Source organism: Hevea brasiliensis, chromosome 3 (assembly GCF_030052815.1).
Source record: "Hevea brasiliensis isolate MT/VB/25A 57/8 chromosome 3, ASM3005281v1, whole genome shotgun sequence".
NCBI lineage: Eukaryota > Viridiplantae > Streptophyta > Magnoliopsida > Malpighiales > Euphorbiaceae > Hevea > Hevea brasiliensis.
The window spans coordinates 71,028,425-71,047,324 of record NC_079495.1 but is presented as its reverse complement, the minus strand read 5'-3'; the positions used below and the strand labels follow the sequence as shown (position 1 = coordinate 71,047,324).

The window sequence follows — 18,900 nt, the reverse complement described above, 5'->3', positions numbered from 1 at the left end:
GAAATACTAATAACTATATGATCATCAAAAAATCATTAGTCTTTCAAAATTTTGGTAGACAGTGCCCAGCTCCTCCAGAAATAGAATAAGAGAAAACTTGTGTTCTTTTCATTAAAACTACAAACAGATTATTACGCATGTTGCAACACTACAAAACACCAAAGATATGCATATTATTGAACAAATTGATTCTATGAATCCCCTTCCTCCAGTTTTGTTTGCTTCTCCTATAATAAATAGAGAAGAGAGAGAGAGAGAGAGAGAGAGAGGGGTAAATAGATATTCATTATGCACTGTACCAGAAGTTTCATCCAATGCCTCAACCCAGTCTTCTAGAAGAAGTAGAGGTGACGGCATTTGTGTAATTGAAGACATTTCAATAGGCCTTTCCCACTGACTCTTTCCAATGCTTTCATTGTAATAATATGTAGAACCACTGGTGGGATCTTTTGCTTCCACCTGAGTAGAAATGAACAACATTAGCAGCAGCATCAAAGAAGGCCATGATAATAAAATAGACTAAGAAAATATAATCAGTAATAAGAAGGATGAGAAGCAGGAGCATAGTGCATACAAAACTAAGGTTCTCAAATTTCAAAAGATATTTAACTTCATTATCCTCTACAAAGTCTAATGAATGCATTGCCAATATATTTTACACAACAAACAAAAATCTCTACTTATTGGAACCCATTTTTCTTTTTTTTTTTTTAAAAAATATCTAGGTTTCTGCAAGTGCCACAACACATAACTTAGGTTTTTGGTAATCAACCTCTTTTTTCCTTTTTATTTAATTCTATCATTAAACCAGCCCCCCCTTGCACTCTACATGAAAATGGACAAAAGACCAATTTGGCCATGAATTTGTCACCACTGCTTATATATAAAAATAACTCTTATGACCAAATCAACATTGAACTTGGCAAATTGACTCGATTTGACACAAAATTGGTGCCATGAATCACAAATGCCGCAGAAAAGCATGAATAGATGGTTTTATGAATTAAAAAAATGGGGGAAAAATTAAAAAAAAATAAAAAAATAAAATCCATGTGTGATATGGATTCAAAATTGCAGGTGGGCTGTAATGGACCTGGGCCACTAAGAGTGCACTCTAGAAGGAAGATTAAAGGAAATGCTAAAGGAATGGCTGTTGAGCTAGACGATTCTGGAAGAAAGAATATGCCAGAGACTGAGCTGGAGGTTGTTACAAGAAAAGGAATGCATGTGCGAGAATGAGTGTATAAAGAGAGAATAATGTTAAAAAAGGAGAGGGAGGGAAAAGTTGTATTACCTGGCATTTTGGCTTGTAGCTGGGCCAAAAGCTTCTTAAAAAGTCTCTTTGGTATTACTGGTTCTTGTTATTGTATTTGTTGAAGACAATAGTAAGAATTCAATGATTGTATTGCTGATTGAATCCTTTAATTAGTAATACAAATTCAGTTTCTTCTTTATCATTATCTGCTTTTAAATTCCTAACTCTATCATTTTTGGTCCACCTGCCGAATCCAAAATAGCCCGAATGCCAAACACTCGGATGGATTCTAGAGTAGACGCGATAGAGAGGAGTTTAGGTGCATTAGAAGAAGGAAAATGATGAGGATGGCAGGAGAACAGAAGCAGAGTGAGAGAAGGGTAAGTAGAGTTATGGAGGAGATGGCTCAGACAAGGAAACGATTAGAGAAGCTAGATGCATTAGAAAGCATGATAGCACAGTTGCTTAAGGGAAAAGTTAATGAAACAGAATCAGAAGGGATATCAGCCTCTCCATTGAAATATGAAGAAAGAGATGATTCTCCTTAATTTCAATTAATCTGTACATGGGTATATATATATATACAATTGATTCCTATAATTGTGTTCTACTAATTAGGAAGAAACCCTAAATAAGAAATCCTAAATTGGAATACAGAATATACAGAGAAATAATATAGTGATTGACTTTCCATAACACAATATACACATCAGGGACAAACATCTAACCAACGCAACCATGTCCCTTTGGTAGTTACAGTTGATTCACAAGTTACTGCCAAGAAAGTGGAGTTACCTAATTTCGATGTACAAGATCCTGTAGGGTGATTGGCTCGAGCTGACCAATATTTTTCTGCTTATCGAACCCCTGTGGAGACGAAAGTCCCTTTGGCTCTGGTTTGTATGGAAGGTGCAACATTACATTGGGTACGTTGGTTGAAACAAAGGTCACCAAATATGACTTGGGAACAATTATCAGTGGAGTTGTTGCAAAGCTTTGGGGGAGATGCATTTGCCAGCCCTTTTGAAAGGTTGGCAGCCATTCGTCAAGATGGATCAGTACATGATTTTATTGATGAATTTGTGGCAAGAACAGCACAAGTTTCCGGAATTACAGACCAGTTTTGTTTTGGGTTTTTCTTGAATGGATTAAAGGCAGAAATACGAGTAAAGATTTGATCCCAGGATACCGGAGACATTTTTCAATTGATGACTCTGGCTTGAGAAGTTGAAAGAGAGCTCTTGCATGCTAGAATGACAAAGACTATTGGTGAGAAATCTCCAGATGTAGTAGGACGATGGAGCTTTGGTTCTGGGCCAAGTTATAAAGCTGGAGGCATGGGCTTTTCTAAACAAGCCCAACAACAATTTAAGGCTCAGACTGATTGGGTAGGGGCGGCTAAAGAGAAAGCTCAATCCAAAGTTGGGAATATTGCACAGAAAGAGATCCAAAGATTGCTAGCTCCACCATTAAAGCAAAACAAGAGTCAACAGCTATTCTCCAAGAAAAGTAGAGGAACTCGCCATCATTCCCATCACGAATTTGATGAATTACGAAGCTATCGTTGCAAGCAGCCATATCATCCTATGCATGAATGCCTAAAGAGAACTTTACGAGTAATCATTGTTGGAGATGGCAAGGAAGCATTGGAAGAAGGCGAACCAGTGGGCGGGGAAGCTAATCAGAGTCCTATGATAATCACAGAGGTGGATGATAGCCAAATTACTCAATTGGAACTGCCTTTATTTTCGGTAGGAGGAATTTCTCGATCGAAGACGATGAAAATTCGAGGAAGGCTAAAGGGGCATGAATTGACAGTGATGGTAGATAGTGGGGCTAGCCCTAATTTCATAGCAAATAATCCGGTGACTCAGTTAGGATTGCCTGTTCAATCCACTCCCACTTTTGGAGTAAAACTGGGTGATGGTCATAGGTCTGAATCACGCGGTATGTGTACTAATTTGGTTATGGAATTCGGGTCTTTCAATATTCAGACTGATTGCTATTTATTTCCCTTGGGGGGTGTGGATATGATTTTGGGAATTGCATGACTTGAGACATTGGGTGACGTGAAGATTAATTGGGCAAAAATGCAATGTCCTTCAATCACAATGGATCAACAGTATCGTTGACAGGGGATTCTTCATTTGGCTTCTATGCCTTCTATTGAAAAATTAGATGATGTGAAATATTATACACTACTCTGGGAAGCTTCACCAGAGATGAGTCTCACTCTTACAGATGCCAATTTGAAAAGGGAAAAACAGGATCAGCTACAGGTCCTACCAGAAAAGTTTCAACTAGTGTTTAATGACAATTCTAGTTTGCCTCCAAATAGACGGACAAACCATCGAATTCCTTTATTGCCAGGTATTGCTCCAATTAGTGTGCGTCCTTATCGCTATGCTCATGGGCAAAAAGATGAAATTGAGAAATTTGTTGCTGAGATGTTATCTGCAGGAATTATCCAACCTAGTTCAAGTCCTCTTTCAAGTCCCGTATCATTAGTGAGAAAGAAAGATGGTAGTTGGAGGTTTTGCGCGGACTATAGGGCTTTAAACAAGGTTACTATGCCTAATAAATACCCAATCCCAGTCATACAGGAGATGTTGGATGAGTTACATGGATCTATGTATTTTTCGAATATTGATCTTCGTGCTGGGTATCATCAAATTTGGGTACACAAGGCTGATGTTCCTAAGACTGCATTCCGCATTTATTCGGGGCATTATGAATTTTTAGTCATGCCATTCGCCTTACTAATGCCCCTACCACCTTCCAAGCCACCATGAATGACTTATTTCGACCATACTTGCGACAGTTTGTATTGGTTTTCTTTGATTACATCTTGGTTGATAGTCATTCTTGGACGGACCATTTGGATCATTTGAGATTAGTTCTTCAGTTATTGCAATCACACCAGTTTGTGGCTAACCAAAAGAAAAGTGTTTTCGGCAGGCAACAAGTGGAATATTTGGGGCACATCATTTCTAAACAAGCTGTGGCAATGGATCCGAATAAGGCTGCTAGTGTGCTCAATTGGCCTTTACCAAAGACTCTAAAAGAAGTGCAGCGTTTCTTAGGCCTAACTGGTTATTATAGTCGCTTTGTGAAGGATTATGGGAAAATTGCTCAACCTTTGACGCAATTGTTACGGAAAGAACAAGCTATTCAATTTCAATGGACACCATTGGTACAAAAAGCTTTTGAGAAACTCAAGCAAGCTATGACTACTTCGCCTGTTTTAGCTATGCTGAATTTCAATCAACCTTTTGTATTAGAATGTGATTCGTCCGGAAGGGGTCTTGGAGCTGTGCTAATGCAAGATAGAAGGCCAATTGCCTACTTCAGCAAAGCATTGTCAGTCCATTCTCTTGGCAAGTCTACTTATGAAAAAGAAATGATGGCATTGGTGCTCACGGTTCATCATTGGCGATCATATTTGATGGGAAGAAAATTTGTGGTTCACACCGATCAGAAAAGTTTGAGGCACTTGTTGCAACAACCAATTACAACTCCAGCTCAACAACATTGGGTGGCAAAATTGTTAGGGTATGATTTTGAGATCAAGTATAAGCCGGGCAATACCAATAAAGCTGCAGATGCACTTTCTCGTTGTGAGGAGGAACTTGAATGCCAACCAGTTATTATTCAAAATTGGGTAGACATGGATCAAGTGGACAAGGAGGCAAGCCAAGATCCTAAGTTACAAAAGTTGACAACTGAATTGCAGCAAGACCCGCACTCTCATCCTCAATACCAACTTATACAGAATCGACTATTTTATAAGGGTTGAATGGTAATCTCAGCTACCTCTCCTCTTATTTCTAAGTTATTATTAGAATTTCACACATCTCCAGTTGGAGGACATTTTGGAGCCTACCATGCATATAAGCGAATTGCTGCATCTCTTTATTGGAAAGGAATGATGAGAACAATACAAGACTTTGTGGCATAGTGTATTGTTTGTCGGCAACATAAGTATCAAGCCACTAGTCTAGCGGGTTTGCTATAGCCTCTTGCGATCCCAAAGGCAATTTGGGAAGATATTTCTATAGATTTCATCACGGGTTTACCTCGGACGTATGGTATTGATTGTATATTAGTGGTAGTAGATCGACTCTCAAAATATGGCCACTTTCTGCCTTTAAAACACCCATTTACAGCAAAAGGAGTAGCAGTTGTTTTTACTAAGGAAATAGTTCGACTCCATGGCATAACTCAATCAATAGTGAGTGATCGGGATCCAATTTTTCTAAGTAATTTTTGGCATGAACTATTTAAATCACAAGGCACATTTTTTAGAATGAGCATAGCCTATCACCTGGAAACAAACGGGCAAACCGAAGTATTAAATCGGTGCCTTGAGACCTATCTGAGGTGTTTCTCTTCAGAGCAGCCTAGGCAATGGAGTAATTGGTTAGCTTGGGCAGAATATTGGTATAATACAAGCCATCACGCTGCTATAGGCATGTCACCTTTTGAGGCAGTATATGGTTGACCACCGCCCAATTTACTTAAGTTCTTGCCTGGTGAACAAACGTGGAAGCAGTGGCACATACCTTTTTGGACAGGGACGAAATATTGCGTCAACTTCAATACAATTTGGCAAAAGCTCAGCAGAGAATGGTAAAAGCTGCTAATAAACATCAAAGGGATGTTGAATTTCAAGTTGGTGAAGCTGTATTTTAAAGTTCCGACCACACAAATCTGTCTCTTTACAATCGAGAGTTATTCCAAAGTTAGCAGCTCGTTATTTCAGACCTTTCCAAATATTGGAACGCGTGAGACCTGTTGCCTATAAATTGCTCTTACCGGTGGAAGCCAGAATTCATCCAGTCTTCCCTGTTTATCAACTCAAACGTGTAATAGGCAATCATCCAGTTGTCACTGAACTTCCAAAGGAAATGGTGGTAACTGAAAATTTGGTAGAGCAGAGAAAGTGTTGAACTAGCGCAAGATTATAATTTGATCAATACCCAGTCATTCAAATTCTAATTCAATGGAAAGGGAAACCTATGGAAGAAGCAACTTGGATAAATTTAGTTGATATCCAGAACCAGTTTCCTTCATTCAACCTTGAGAACAAGATTTGTCTTTCAAAGGTTGGCAATGATGTGAATTCAAAATTGCAGGCGAGCTATAATGGACCTGGGCCACTAAGAGTATACTCTAGAAGGAAGATTAAAGGAAACGCTAAAGGAATGGCTATTGAGCTAGACGATTCTGGAAGAAAGAATATCCTAGAGGCTGAGCTGGAGGTTGTTACAAGAGAAGGAATGCATATGCGAGAATGAGAGTATAAAGAGAGAATAATGTTAAAAAAGGAAAGGGAGGACAAAGTTGTATTACCTTGTATTTTGGCTTCTAGCTGGGCCAAGAGCTTCTTAAAAAGTCTCTTTGGTATTACCGGTTCTTGTTATTGTATTTGTAGAAGACAATAGTAAGAATTCAGTGGTTGTATTGCTGATTGAATTCTTTAATTAGCAATACAAATTCAGTTTCTTCTTTATCTTTATCTGCTTTTAAATTCCTAACTCTATCAATGTGGATTGCGCATTAACATATGCAGGACAGTAGTTTAATTTTTATCAAATTGATACCTTATATTTTCTCCGTTAGCAAATATGATCCAAATTGTTAGTTACAGTCAAATGATGCTAAAGCGGCGAATATTATGGCATTGATGTGGCAACACATAGAAGACGTAATGCTTACATGGCATTTATGTGGCGAACACGTAGCGCTTACGTATCACCATGTTAGCACAGTGCGTTCGCCAAGTCAACATCATTTAATGGTAACTAATGGTTTGAACCATATTTATTAATGAAGAAAAACACATGGTATCAAATTGACAAAAATTAAATCATGGTTCCTTATGTGTCAAAGCGCGACACCATAAGGTTTTTTTTTTTTGTACTTCTCTCAAAAAAAAGGAATGATGAGAGAAATTTTTTTTATTCTCCTCTATCTGAGTTTTTAACTCCGCCTAAGTAGTTTGCGCTTATCCAGTCTCAAGCCCGAATAAAGGAGGTTTCGATAGGTGACAACCAGAGTAAAAATTTCGTCACACCTTATGATATGGATTTAAATGATATAAACGTTGGGGCATCCTCTACTTACAACGCGCTACATCGGAGCCCTGGTCTAGTGAGAAATATGCAAGGGTGTAGGGCATTCACCGAAAGCGACGCGCCATGCCGGCGCCCAGGTGTGGTGTTAAATGAGCAAGGGTTCCCACATCATGGACGGGTGTGGGTAAAGAAGTTATTCCATAGGATAGATAGTAGAACAGATAGTGGAACAGAACACAAGATAGACATAGAAAACAATAGAAGATATCATAAAAGGAGACCATTTAGGAAGAAACAAGATAGAAGGAGGACCAGGGTTAGTACTTGCAATGTTGGACACTTATAGGAAAATTAATGGAGCTTGTGGATACCTTAGAAAGGAGAAGCGTGAATATTGCTTGCATTCAGGAGACTAAATGGGTAGAAGAGAAAAGCAAGGAAGTGGGTAATTCAGGGTACAAACTGTGGTTTACCGGAACGGAGAGAAACAAGAACGGAGTGGGCATAATCATAGACAGGACATTGAAAGACGCTGTAATAGCTGTGAAAAGAGTAAAAGATAGAATTATACTAATAAAGCTAGTAATAGAAGGAGAAACAATAAATGTAGTTAGTGCTTATGCCCCACAAATAGCACTAGATAGTGAGAGTAAACAAAAGTTTTGAGAAGATATGGATGATTTAATGCAAAGCATACCGAATGAAGAGAATGTTTTCATTGGTGGAGATTTGAATAGACATGTAGGAAGTGATAGGCAAGGTTATGAGAATGTTCATGGAGATTTTGGTTTTGGCAATCGAAATGAGGAGGGAAAAAGCATCCTGGATTTTGCTATGGCATACGACCTAATACTAGCAAATACCTACTTTATAAAAAGAGAGTCACATTTAGTGACTTTCAAAAGTGGGCAACATAGAAGCCAAATCGACTTCCTCTTAACTAGGAAGACAAACAGAGCTCTACGCAAGGATTGAAAGGTCATTCCAGGAGAGGCTTTAACAAGTCAACATCGGTTAGTGGTCTTGGATGTCAAATTTAGGAACAATTCAAGTAAGGTAAGAAGAAATAGTTTAACTCGAACAAAGTGGTGGGAGTTCAAAGGAGTAAAGCAAGTGAAGTTCAAAAATGAGCTTCTCAAGTTTGAAGCATGTCAGATATGGAGGCCAATGATATGTGGATACAGATTGCATCAAAGATTAGAAAAGTAGCTAGAAAAGTACTTGGAGAGTCTAAAAGACATGGACCACCCTCAAAAGAGAGATGGTGGTGGAATGAGAAAGTACAAAAGGCAGTGAAGAGAAAAAGGAAATGGTATAAGAAATTACCTAAATGTGATAATAATGAGGCATATGAACAATACAAGATAGCAAAGAAAGAGGCAAAAAAGGCAGTTAGTCAAGCAAGAGCACAGGCCTTTGAAAAGTTATATGAGAAACTTGAAACTAAAGAAGGGAAGAAAGATATTTATAGATTAGCAATGAGGAGAGAAAGGAAATGTCAAGATCTCAATCAAATTAGGTGCATTAAGGATAAAGAAGGAAAAGTGTTGGTGAAAGATGAGGACATTAAAGAAATATGAAAAAATTATTTTAATGATCTCTTTAATAATAGCCAAAATGGTAATAGTGTGAATATAGATTATCGAACAATAGAAAAGAATGTGAATTATACTAGAAGGATTAGATCTTTAGAAGTAAAGGAAGCACTTTAGAGAATGAAAGTGGGTAAAGCCTGTGGTATCGATGGAATATCAATTGAAGTGTGGAAGTGTTTGGGAGATATGGGAGTGGCATGGTTAACTAAATTATTTAATAAGATTCTAAACTCAAAGAAAATGCCTAATAAATGGAGGAGGAGGAGTATTTTAGTACCTATTTTTAAAAATAAGGGAGACATACAGAGTTGCTCAAACTATAGCGGAATTAAACTCATGAGCCATACTATGAAGTTGTGGGAGAGAGTTGTAGAGCATCGACTACGTCATGATACTTCTATCTCTCTCAATCAATTTGGTTTTATGCCCGGTCGTTCAACTAAGGAAGCGATCTTTCTCATTAGAAGCTTGATGGAGAAATATAGAGATGTGAAAAAAGATCTACACATGATTTTTATTGATTTGGAGAAGGCTTATAATAGTGTTCTAAGAGATGTCTTATGGAATGTGTTAGAACAAAAGAGGGTATCTATTAGGTACATACAAGTGTTGAAAGATATGTATGAAGGAGCAACTACTATTGTGCGCACAGAGGGAGGGAACAAAAGAGATTTTCCGATCTCAATTGGATTACACCAAAGATCAGCTATAAGCCCTTACCTTTTTACATTAATTTTAAATGAATTGACGAAACATATACAAGAGAGTATTCCTTGGTGCATGATATTTGTGGATGATATTGTTCTGATAGATGAGACGCGAGAAGGAGTCAATAGAAAGCTAAAGCTTTGAAGAAATACTCTAGAGTCAAAGAGTTTTAAGTTAAGTAGAACGAAAACAGAATACATGTATTGCAAGTTCAGTGAAGGCCAAACTGGTGATAGGGAAGGCGTTAGTTTGGATGGAGTGGTACTGTCCCAAAGTAATCACTTTAAATATCTCGGCTCAGTCCTTCAAGTAGATGGGGGATGTGAGGAGGATGTTAGTCATAGGATTAAAGCCGGATGATTGAAGTGGAAACATGCCATGGGAGTTTTATGTGATTGCAAGATTCCCAATAAGTTGAAAGGAAAATTTTACCGTACAGCCATACGACCGGCTATGTTATATGGTAGTGAATGTTGGGCACTGAAGGAGTCATATGCGTCTAAGATAAGAGTTGCAGAGATGAGAATATTAAGGTGGATGAGTGGCCATACTAGACTAGATAAAGTATATAATGAGAGTATTAGAGAAAAGGTAGGAGTGGTGCCAACTGAAAATAAGTTGAGAGAAGGAAGATTGAAGTGGTTTGGTAATGTGAAGCGTAGACATACGGAGGCTCCAGTTAGACAAGTAGAGCACATTAGGTTAGAGGGTAGAAAGAAAAAAATGGGCAAACCTAAATTGACTTGGAGGAGAGTAACATAACATGACCTAGAAGCATTACATATTTCTGAGAATTTAACCTAAAATCGTTTAGAGTGGAGAAAGCGAATCCATATAGCCGACCCCAAATTTTTGGGATAAAGGCTTAGTTGAGTTGAGTTCAGTTCAGTTCAGTTCAGTTCCTCTATCTGAGTTTATCTCTCTAAGGCAATCCCTAATCCAAAACCTATTTTATTTTTGTCTCAAGTTTTCCTTATTCTCCAATTTCTTGCACTAAAGATTCCTAATGATGCAGGACATACTTCTTCAAACCAGTAAAGTACATGCCTTAGGCATATACCAGGGCCCATTCACATGCCCAGGGCGTGTGAACCACTGTCCAGCTGAGGAAAAGAAAGTCTAGAAACATATAGTTCTTTTTTAGTCCAAATTCATCTCCAATAGTTCTAAATCTTCTGGACTTCTTGCTTTGTCTAGCAACAGCAGCAAAATTTATTTTACAAATAACTAGTCATCAATCCACTCGTTGCGTGGTAATAATTTAAATTTTTTATTTAACTTAAATTAAATGAACTTCAACCGTTTAAATTATTTATTTTCTCTATATATTGACAACAAAAATTTTGTTATTATATTAATTTGTATACTATATATATATATATATATATATAGGATTAATTGCCGAACAAAGCCATGAAATTTGTCCATTTTTTACAATTACACCTCAAAGATTGCATAATAGCCAATTAAATCTTTACGTTTAATTGATGTCTCAAATTGATCCGACCATCAATAAACTATTAATATACTTCAACAAACAAGAAATTACAAATCAAATTTTATTCGTCTTTATCAACACTTCAACTCTACTCTGTAAATTATTAATTAGTACATCATTTTAATCACACTATTCAAGGGGTTGAATCCATTTCTTAGCGATTTTATTGTTAATTTCCTCCAACTTTATAACTTTCTCCTTAAGAGCATTTCTTTACTGAAACAAATTTATCAATAGCTCATTCTCCGAGCCATTGCAAAGGGAATCAAACCATTAGAAGAAAGAATAGTCATTCCCCTGAATCAATTGTCTATTAATATCAACTATCAACAAACTTATAAAGTGCAGCTCCTAACTAAAATAGTCAAAATAAAAGCCATTACAATTACCTCCTAAGCACTACATACTAATAGTTTATTAACGGTCAAATCAATTTAAGACATCAATCAAACGTGATATATTAATTGGCAATTATAAAAACTTTAAGATTTAATTGTAAAAATTGAAAAATTTTATGGTTTTTTTGGCAACTGACCCTAATTTGGGGTTTCTGTTGTAGCTTCTCCAGAGATGATATGGCAGCTGACATGGAATTCTCATTAAGTATACTAACGGTTTATTGACAGTCGATTCAATTTGAGACATAAATTAAACGTGAATGTTTAATTGATAATTATGCAAATTTCAAGGTTTAATTGCAAAAACTGTCAAATTTCAGGATTTTTTTGGCAATTAACCTTATATATATATAATTGACCAAATAAAAATAAAAATAGGAGAAATTCTAAAAATAAAGATTTTTTAAAAGATAGAATTGTAATTCTCGGATCAAAAGATAATTAGTAAAAATAGCTTTTAGCATATTTGATATTACGAAATAATATGAAAGTATTTAGGTAAAAAATATGATTAAGGATTGAGTATCTCCAAAATAAAAAAATATAATTTGCTAATATACCTGACAAATTTTTGTTAATAGTCATATTGAAATAAAGTTGAAGATGTCACATTAATTTAATATTTTAAAAGGGGGCTCTCCATTTATCAAACTGTCACAATTCGAAAACTTTGAAATACGTAATAAATATAATATTTATTCATATTAATTATATCTTATATGTACTATCTATAAAATAAATTATTAATTTCTTTTAAAAAATATAATTCTTAAATTTTAATATATATATATATATACACACACACACACACACACAAACTGAAATTATATTTACATTAAATATATTATATATTTTAAGATTAAATTATTAAGTAAAGCATTATCTAATTCCCATAATTAAACTTATAAAGCAGATAAATTAAAATAAATTTTTACATATTTTAAAATTTGTAAATTCTAAATATTTCATATTTTTTAAATAAAATTATTTTTTTAATTATGCCATGTGTCAATTAATTATGAATGTGTTAACCATTTTTTAGTCTTTAACTTTCACACACACACACATATTTTATATATATATATATATATATATATATATATATATATATATATATATATATATATATATGACTCTAATAAGATTTATTTATGTTTTCCTATTCTATAAAGGATTAGCTAAATTACTATTTTATCTAGGTTTCTCATATGTGTTTAGGTTTAACACACACACACACACACAGAGAGAGAGAGAGAGAGAGAGAGAGAGAGAGAGAGAGAGAGAGAGAGAGAGAGAGAGATGACTCCTAATAGGATTTATTTATGTTTTCCTATTCTATATAGGTTTAGTGAAATTACTATTTTATCTAGGTTTCTCTTATGTATTTGGGTTTATCTAAACTTCCTAATTATTAGCTTTATTCCTATTGGTTTTAGGAGCCTAAAAACCCTATAAATACCCTAAAATCTGTATGTTTCAGTTCAATTTATCAGTAACAAAATTCCAGCAGAGGTTTCTCTCAAATTTTCTCTCCCTCACATGCGAGTGTAAGTGTTTTACCTAGCTACATTACGTCACCTAATCTTTGTTACATTCTGCTTCTACAAGCATTCAATTTCTCTGGGAGCTTTGCTGAGCTTTCTATTGGCTGCGATAATAGCACTCATTGGAAGCTATTTGGGTTTTCTGTTCACAGCAGCATTTGGATTTGGTTTGGTGTTATGTTTCATGATTTGATAGATTGGGTTGGCTGCGGAGCACAAATTTGGCTTTGGGTTTAGGCGCGTGAGTGTGAGGATTCTTGGGATTTTTTTTCCAAAGAACTTATTTCTTCTAATTATGTGATGAGAATTGTAACCAGAGGATAAACGACGCTGATGCTGTGTAGCAGAGAGCGCAGGGGGTGAGGAGCAGGAGCGACAGCAGCAAAGCAGGAGGCAAATCCAACAGAGGCAGTGCGGTGGAGGCAATCGCAACAAGGACCATGCAGAAGGCACGCAGCAGTGGCAGCTGCAGGAGCTGCACCTAAAAACAATAATACTAACAACACTAATGATAAGGACCAGTAACAGCCAATAGATGAAAAGATAATTGGTGCTGCAGTGGGGGAGAATAGGGGTTTGGAAGGGGGAGTGGGAGTTGCTGGTGTTGACACTATTAGTGAAGGGGCAGAAATGGAGGAGGAAGTGGGAGAGAAGCCTTGGTTACTTGATATTTTAATTCAGTTGATTTTTTTTTTTCATTTTTCGGCCTTTTTTCTACATGAAAATTATCTCCAAACCCTTTATAATTTTAGTCTGGATAGCAAGACACATTTAAGAATTTTAGCCACTTTGCACTTCCAAAGTCCAGACCGCAAGCCAATGAAACACAATCTACAAAACCTAAACAGTTCCTCTATGATACCAGTTAAATTCAAAAATTCTCTTAAACCTAGTTGACCAAATATGTATCACTACTTCAATAGGCAAATTCCATCAAAACTTTTAAAGTTCTACATCATGGTTATCAAGTCCAAACATTCTGTATAGTAGTTCAATCTTAACTAGAGTAAATAAAACTATAATGTACATAGTCATCAAGTACAAAGATGTTATGCAGTTGTTCAATCTTAGACAAGGAACAAGAAAAAAAATAAAAGAGACACAGATACAAACAAAAAGACATACCCATCCAGAAGGCAACTTTCCAATATTAACAGGTTGAGTTGAACTTGTCTCCAAATTCTGCAATTCAAAATTACAAGTTTTTAAGTGCAAAAAAAAATGATAGCTCAGAAAGCAAACCTCAAGAAAACTAGAACTGGGCATGCAAGTTGGATATTTCAAAATGTGAAAGGTCAATATGGCTACCAAATTAAATAAGGAAGTTGTACAAAACACCTAAAAATGAAATCCCCACAGCCAAGCCTTTTTTGCGAAGGCCGACTAAACAAGTATTAAAAAAATAGGTTGACAAAAATGAAGCAACAAGAGATCAAAGAAAATAAACTTGCAGTGTCATCTTTTAACGGATCGCCTTTTCCTGTGTCATCTTTAAGAATACCCCTTGCTCTCAGCTTCTGCTTAAGGTACTCAGGGAGTTCCTTAGTAGCAGACTTCTTTTCAGACTCTGTATTAAGTTCTGGCCTTGAAGAACCATAATATGCCCCTCCACCAGGTACACCATAGCCATTACCAATTTCTACATGTCCTGCCAAAAAAGCAAGGGATTAGCACATCTTCCAACAAAATAGTTGGATTTAAATCAGATCTACAGATGGCTGAGTTTCTGATGTCTATTGTTTTAGTCTACCATTTAGAAAACTCAGCAATTCAAAGAAATTGCAACAAACTCAAAATTTTGTTGTTTTCTTGAATAGAGGCCATGCTAACTGCCGCTGCTTACGAAGTTACATTCTTTCACATATAGCTATGTGAAATATACTCTAAGATCTATGCAGAAGGAGCTTATTTAGCAGCCAACACTCACCTTGATATTTTTGTCACCATTATTCATTTACCACAACTTTATTCAAGCATATTTGAGAAATCCCACATTGCATACAAGTAAAGACCCAGTCAATAGGTATGTGAAATATTTGTGCAATCTCACATTGCCCCCAACCTTCCATTTTCTTGCATTCAGCCCCAACCCCGAAAGAACCATAAGGCTAGTTCCTAGTTTTTTCAAATTAGCAAATTCTTCCCTTGCATGTCTCTAGAAGATATTTTTACTTTCCCAGGTAATTCATCTTTGCAAAATTTGCCAAGTAAATCTTCAGATGGTTAGAAAGCCTAAATATTATGGAAAAAAGATATGATCATATCATATCAATAAGAATGAAGGCAAAACATCATCAACCTTCTTCAACAACAGCAGGTTTCCCGCGCTTTAAAGCCATTTCTGCACGATGTTCACTGGTGATCTTCAGTAGATGCTCCTGCAAAGAACATCCATATTGAGAAATGACAATCTAATACCACCAGTTTGGAAACTAGAATTTTGCAAGAATTAGTATAGTAAGCGAAAGAATTCAATTCTTTTAACTTAAGAAAAAAAAAACAAATTCATTTTAAAAGAAATAAAAATAAGGCCAAAAGTTGTATGATTCTTGTATATGATTTATTCCAAAGGAGCCATAAAGAACCTTCACTACTAAGAGCAAGAGAACTGATTCACATAAATGTGACTACAATCAAGAAATGTTTATTATCATACAAATGTTAGAATATCACATACCTTTAAAGCACTGGGATCACGGCGATCAGCAAAAATATCTGTATCATCTTTTGGAGTTGCACGCGCTTCACCTGCCTCTCTAAACACACACACACACACACACACAGAACCCACATATTTAACCATCATGTTCTATAGTAATTTTGAAAAAATGTTATCTAAAAGCATATCATCACTAACCTTTGAACTTGTAGAACTCTTTGGGTTTCAATTTCCTATCAACAGAAAACCCAAAAATCATTTCAAAACACAGTGGTTATATACTGAAAAAAGCAAGGCTACAGATGATTACTTGTTCACGCAGAAGGGTATTCTGGGCTGCAGATTCAATGTCAATTGCAGTGAACAATTCCTCGCCCATGTTTTCTCTTTAAACCTGTGATTGAAACTTAATTAGGGTTTTACAAATTGAAGTCAGAAACGACTCTTATTGCAAAGCAATTGCTTTTTAATATTCTGGATTCGGTTTCTGTTGGGGGCTACAATTTGTTCATAAATCGCGTTTCGCACTTGTTAAAGCTTTTGGAAAACCTGATAACCACGAAGAAGAACCCCGTGTTGGATTACTTCAGCGAGCAATATATCGGCTAATTTTTTTATTTTTTATTTCACAAAGATCCCCTAACTTCCAATCTAAAATCAACTAAATTACCTTTTACTGCTTCCCTCTCCTTTTTCATTTCATAATTTTATTAATTAATAAATTTAAATTAATAATAAATAGAAAAAATAAATTAATAAATAATTTTATTAATAAATAATAATTTTATTGAGAAAAAGTAAAATGCCAATTTTATTTTAGAAAGGAAAGATATAATAGTAATTTTTAATAATTTTAACCTGCAAACTTATTATTATAAGTCAAAAAAAATTTTATGAAATAAAATTATGATTTAAAATTTTTTTAATAATAAATTAAAATTAAAAAATAAAAATAAAATACCGGATAAAATTTAAAAATGAGTTATAAAAATTATCTAATATATCAAATAATTCACAATTAAAACTTAATGTATAATAAAATTTATATATTAGTCCTTGATATGTTTTTAGTAACAATCTAATCCATAAATTCATTTTCTAACTGTTTTTCAAATTAAAATAATTTAGTCTTGAAATTTTATTTTATTAATAAAATATCTCAAAAATTTTGTTTTATTAGTAAAATAATGACTACATCTAAATTTATTTATAATTATTTAAACATAAAATAAATAGTTACTTAAGCATAAAATTTAGATGTAGGCACTATTTTACTAATAAAATAAAATTTAGGAGCTAAATTATTTAAAATTGAAAAGCAGTTAATAGCAGGAATTCATTTGTTAACAAAATTTAAATATAAGGACCAAATTGTTATTGTAAAACAAACCATGGGACTAACTTGTGGATTTTGCTATACCTCAAAGATTTAATTACAAATTATCTTAATATCTAATAAACCAAAGGATTTACTGATTACGAATAAAGTGAGGGAGAAAAGGGATAAATATAGAAAAATACTAAATATTATAACTAGAAAATTATAGCATTAATCGAAAGCACTAAAAAATAATATTTCTTATAAATAAATAGTTAAAGTTATTTCCTAAATTAAAAAGCAGTGATCCAATACTTTATAAGAGAGAGCTTGTACTCTTGAAACACACATTAATAATATCTTTCTTTCCCTATTGTTAGGTTTAATAAATATTATCTTTAGCATTTTTCAAGCTTTAATTTTTTTTTTTTCTCTTTCACCTCCAACTCCTATATTTAGATTTGTCTTTGAGTCTTTCTTTTATCTCTCGTTTTTTACTTTATCCCTCTTATTTCTAACTTTGCCCATGAAAGTTTAGTCATTTCCACTAGTAAAAACACAGTCAAATAAAAATTTATTATCAAATTACACATATTAAATTTGAACCCAAAGACACTAATGTATGTTTTGTCTCTCTTAGAATTTTATTATCCCAACAGGGATAACAAAGCTTTTTCAAATAAATGGCTTTGGCAAAATTTCTACTCCATAGTCTAAGATTGAAGGGATTGAGATAGAATTTTATTAGCATTTAATTTTGCCCCTTTTTGTTTGGAACTGTATATGGGAGAAATTTGATTTATTCTTTATGGGAGACAATTTGATTAAAAGATAAAGACAATTTAAACTTTTCTATAAGTGCACTGCCATTTTCTCAATGCATATGAAAATTGAATCCATATCTATATAAATACATCAAAAGAGAATTTAGGCTATTGTTCAAATGAATAGTGCATGTCACGACTCAATTTTTGGGCCAGATCAGCACTAGGACTTGGGTCGTCATAGAGCACTCGAAGTGTAACTGTGACACCCCTTACCCGTGTACAGTATACCAGAGTAAGCAATGTCACACGGTGTACCGGTACACTCTAATATACCTTAATTAATTTTTATCATAGTTTTGAATATAACTTGTGAAATATGGTTCATTTAAGTCATTTATTGAAATTGAAATTTATTTGAGGTTCCGAAAATTTTAAAGAAAATCCGGTAGAGTACCGGCTAAAAATGGAGAAAACAGTTCTTCGGAACCTGTGAAAAACACTTCCAATATTCATGTCTCATCATCTCAAACTCCAATATCAAAATCCCAACAACATTTCTCAATTTCAGTTCTCAATCATCCATCACATGTGATAATCAAGTATAAATCATAATTATATATTTACTTTTCCATTCACAAATACAATTTTCATAATTTACATGAACATCAAAATATATTACATAATTCTAAATACATATGAGAAAATAAAAATTTAGTTACAAAATGACAAAATGACACCTAGTGCCCTACCGATGCAATCGCAGGTTGAGGTGACACGGACATCGTGTAATCTGCAGGATGGACTCACCCAGTCTGTGATCTACTGGGCTCTCGATCTGTATCTCCAGAACCTACGCGTGGCAAAAGCAACGCGCTAAGCAATAATGCTTAGTGGTGCAATAATAAAATAAAAGAAATAGCAAGAAATAAATATGTAGTGAATGTATATGTTTTATTTATTTTGAATTTGTGTATCATTAACTTTGTCCACTTTTATTCATTTGGTTGCCCCAAGTAACCTACACTAGACGACTGGACTGGATAACGGGTAAACTGGCACTGGGTATCTAGTACCTCAGGCC

The 18,900-nt window shown here is 34.7% G+C and overlaps 1 protein-coding gene across 3 annotated transcripts in view; it reads right to left on the bottom strand.

Annotated features, from left to right (window-relative positions):
* LOC110657700 (uncharacterized) overlaps positions 1–16,332 on the bottom strand; it is a 71,964-nt gene extending 55,632 nt beyond the window's left edge. For all 3 annotated transcript variants that reach the window (XM_021815028.2, XM_021815019.2, XM_021815036.2), the window contains exons 1-7: positions 16,045–16,332; positions 15,933–15,967; positions 15,753–15,831; positions 15,375–15,453; positions 14,527–14,723; positions 14,201–14,257; positions 300–459 (exon numbers count right to left, since the gene is read on the bottom strand). In XM_021815028.2, the coding sequence (XP_021670720.1) occupies positions 300–459; positions 14,201–14,257; positions 14,527–14,723; positions 15,375–15,453; positions 15,753–15,831; positions 15,933–15,967; positions 16,045–16,113 (676 nt within the window). In that variant the 5' untranslated portion in view covers positions 16,114–16,332. The remainder of the gene's footprint in view (positions 1–299; positions 460–14,200; positions 14,258–14,526; positions 14,724–15,374; positions 15,454–15,752; positions 15,832–15,932; positions 15,968–16,044) is intronic.
* Between the last annotated feature and the right edge of the window lie 2,568 nt (positions 16,333–18,900).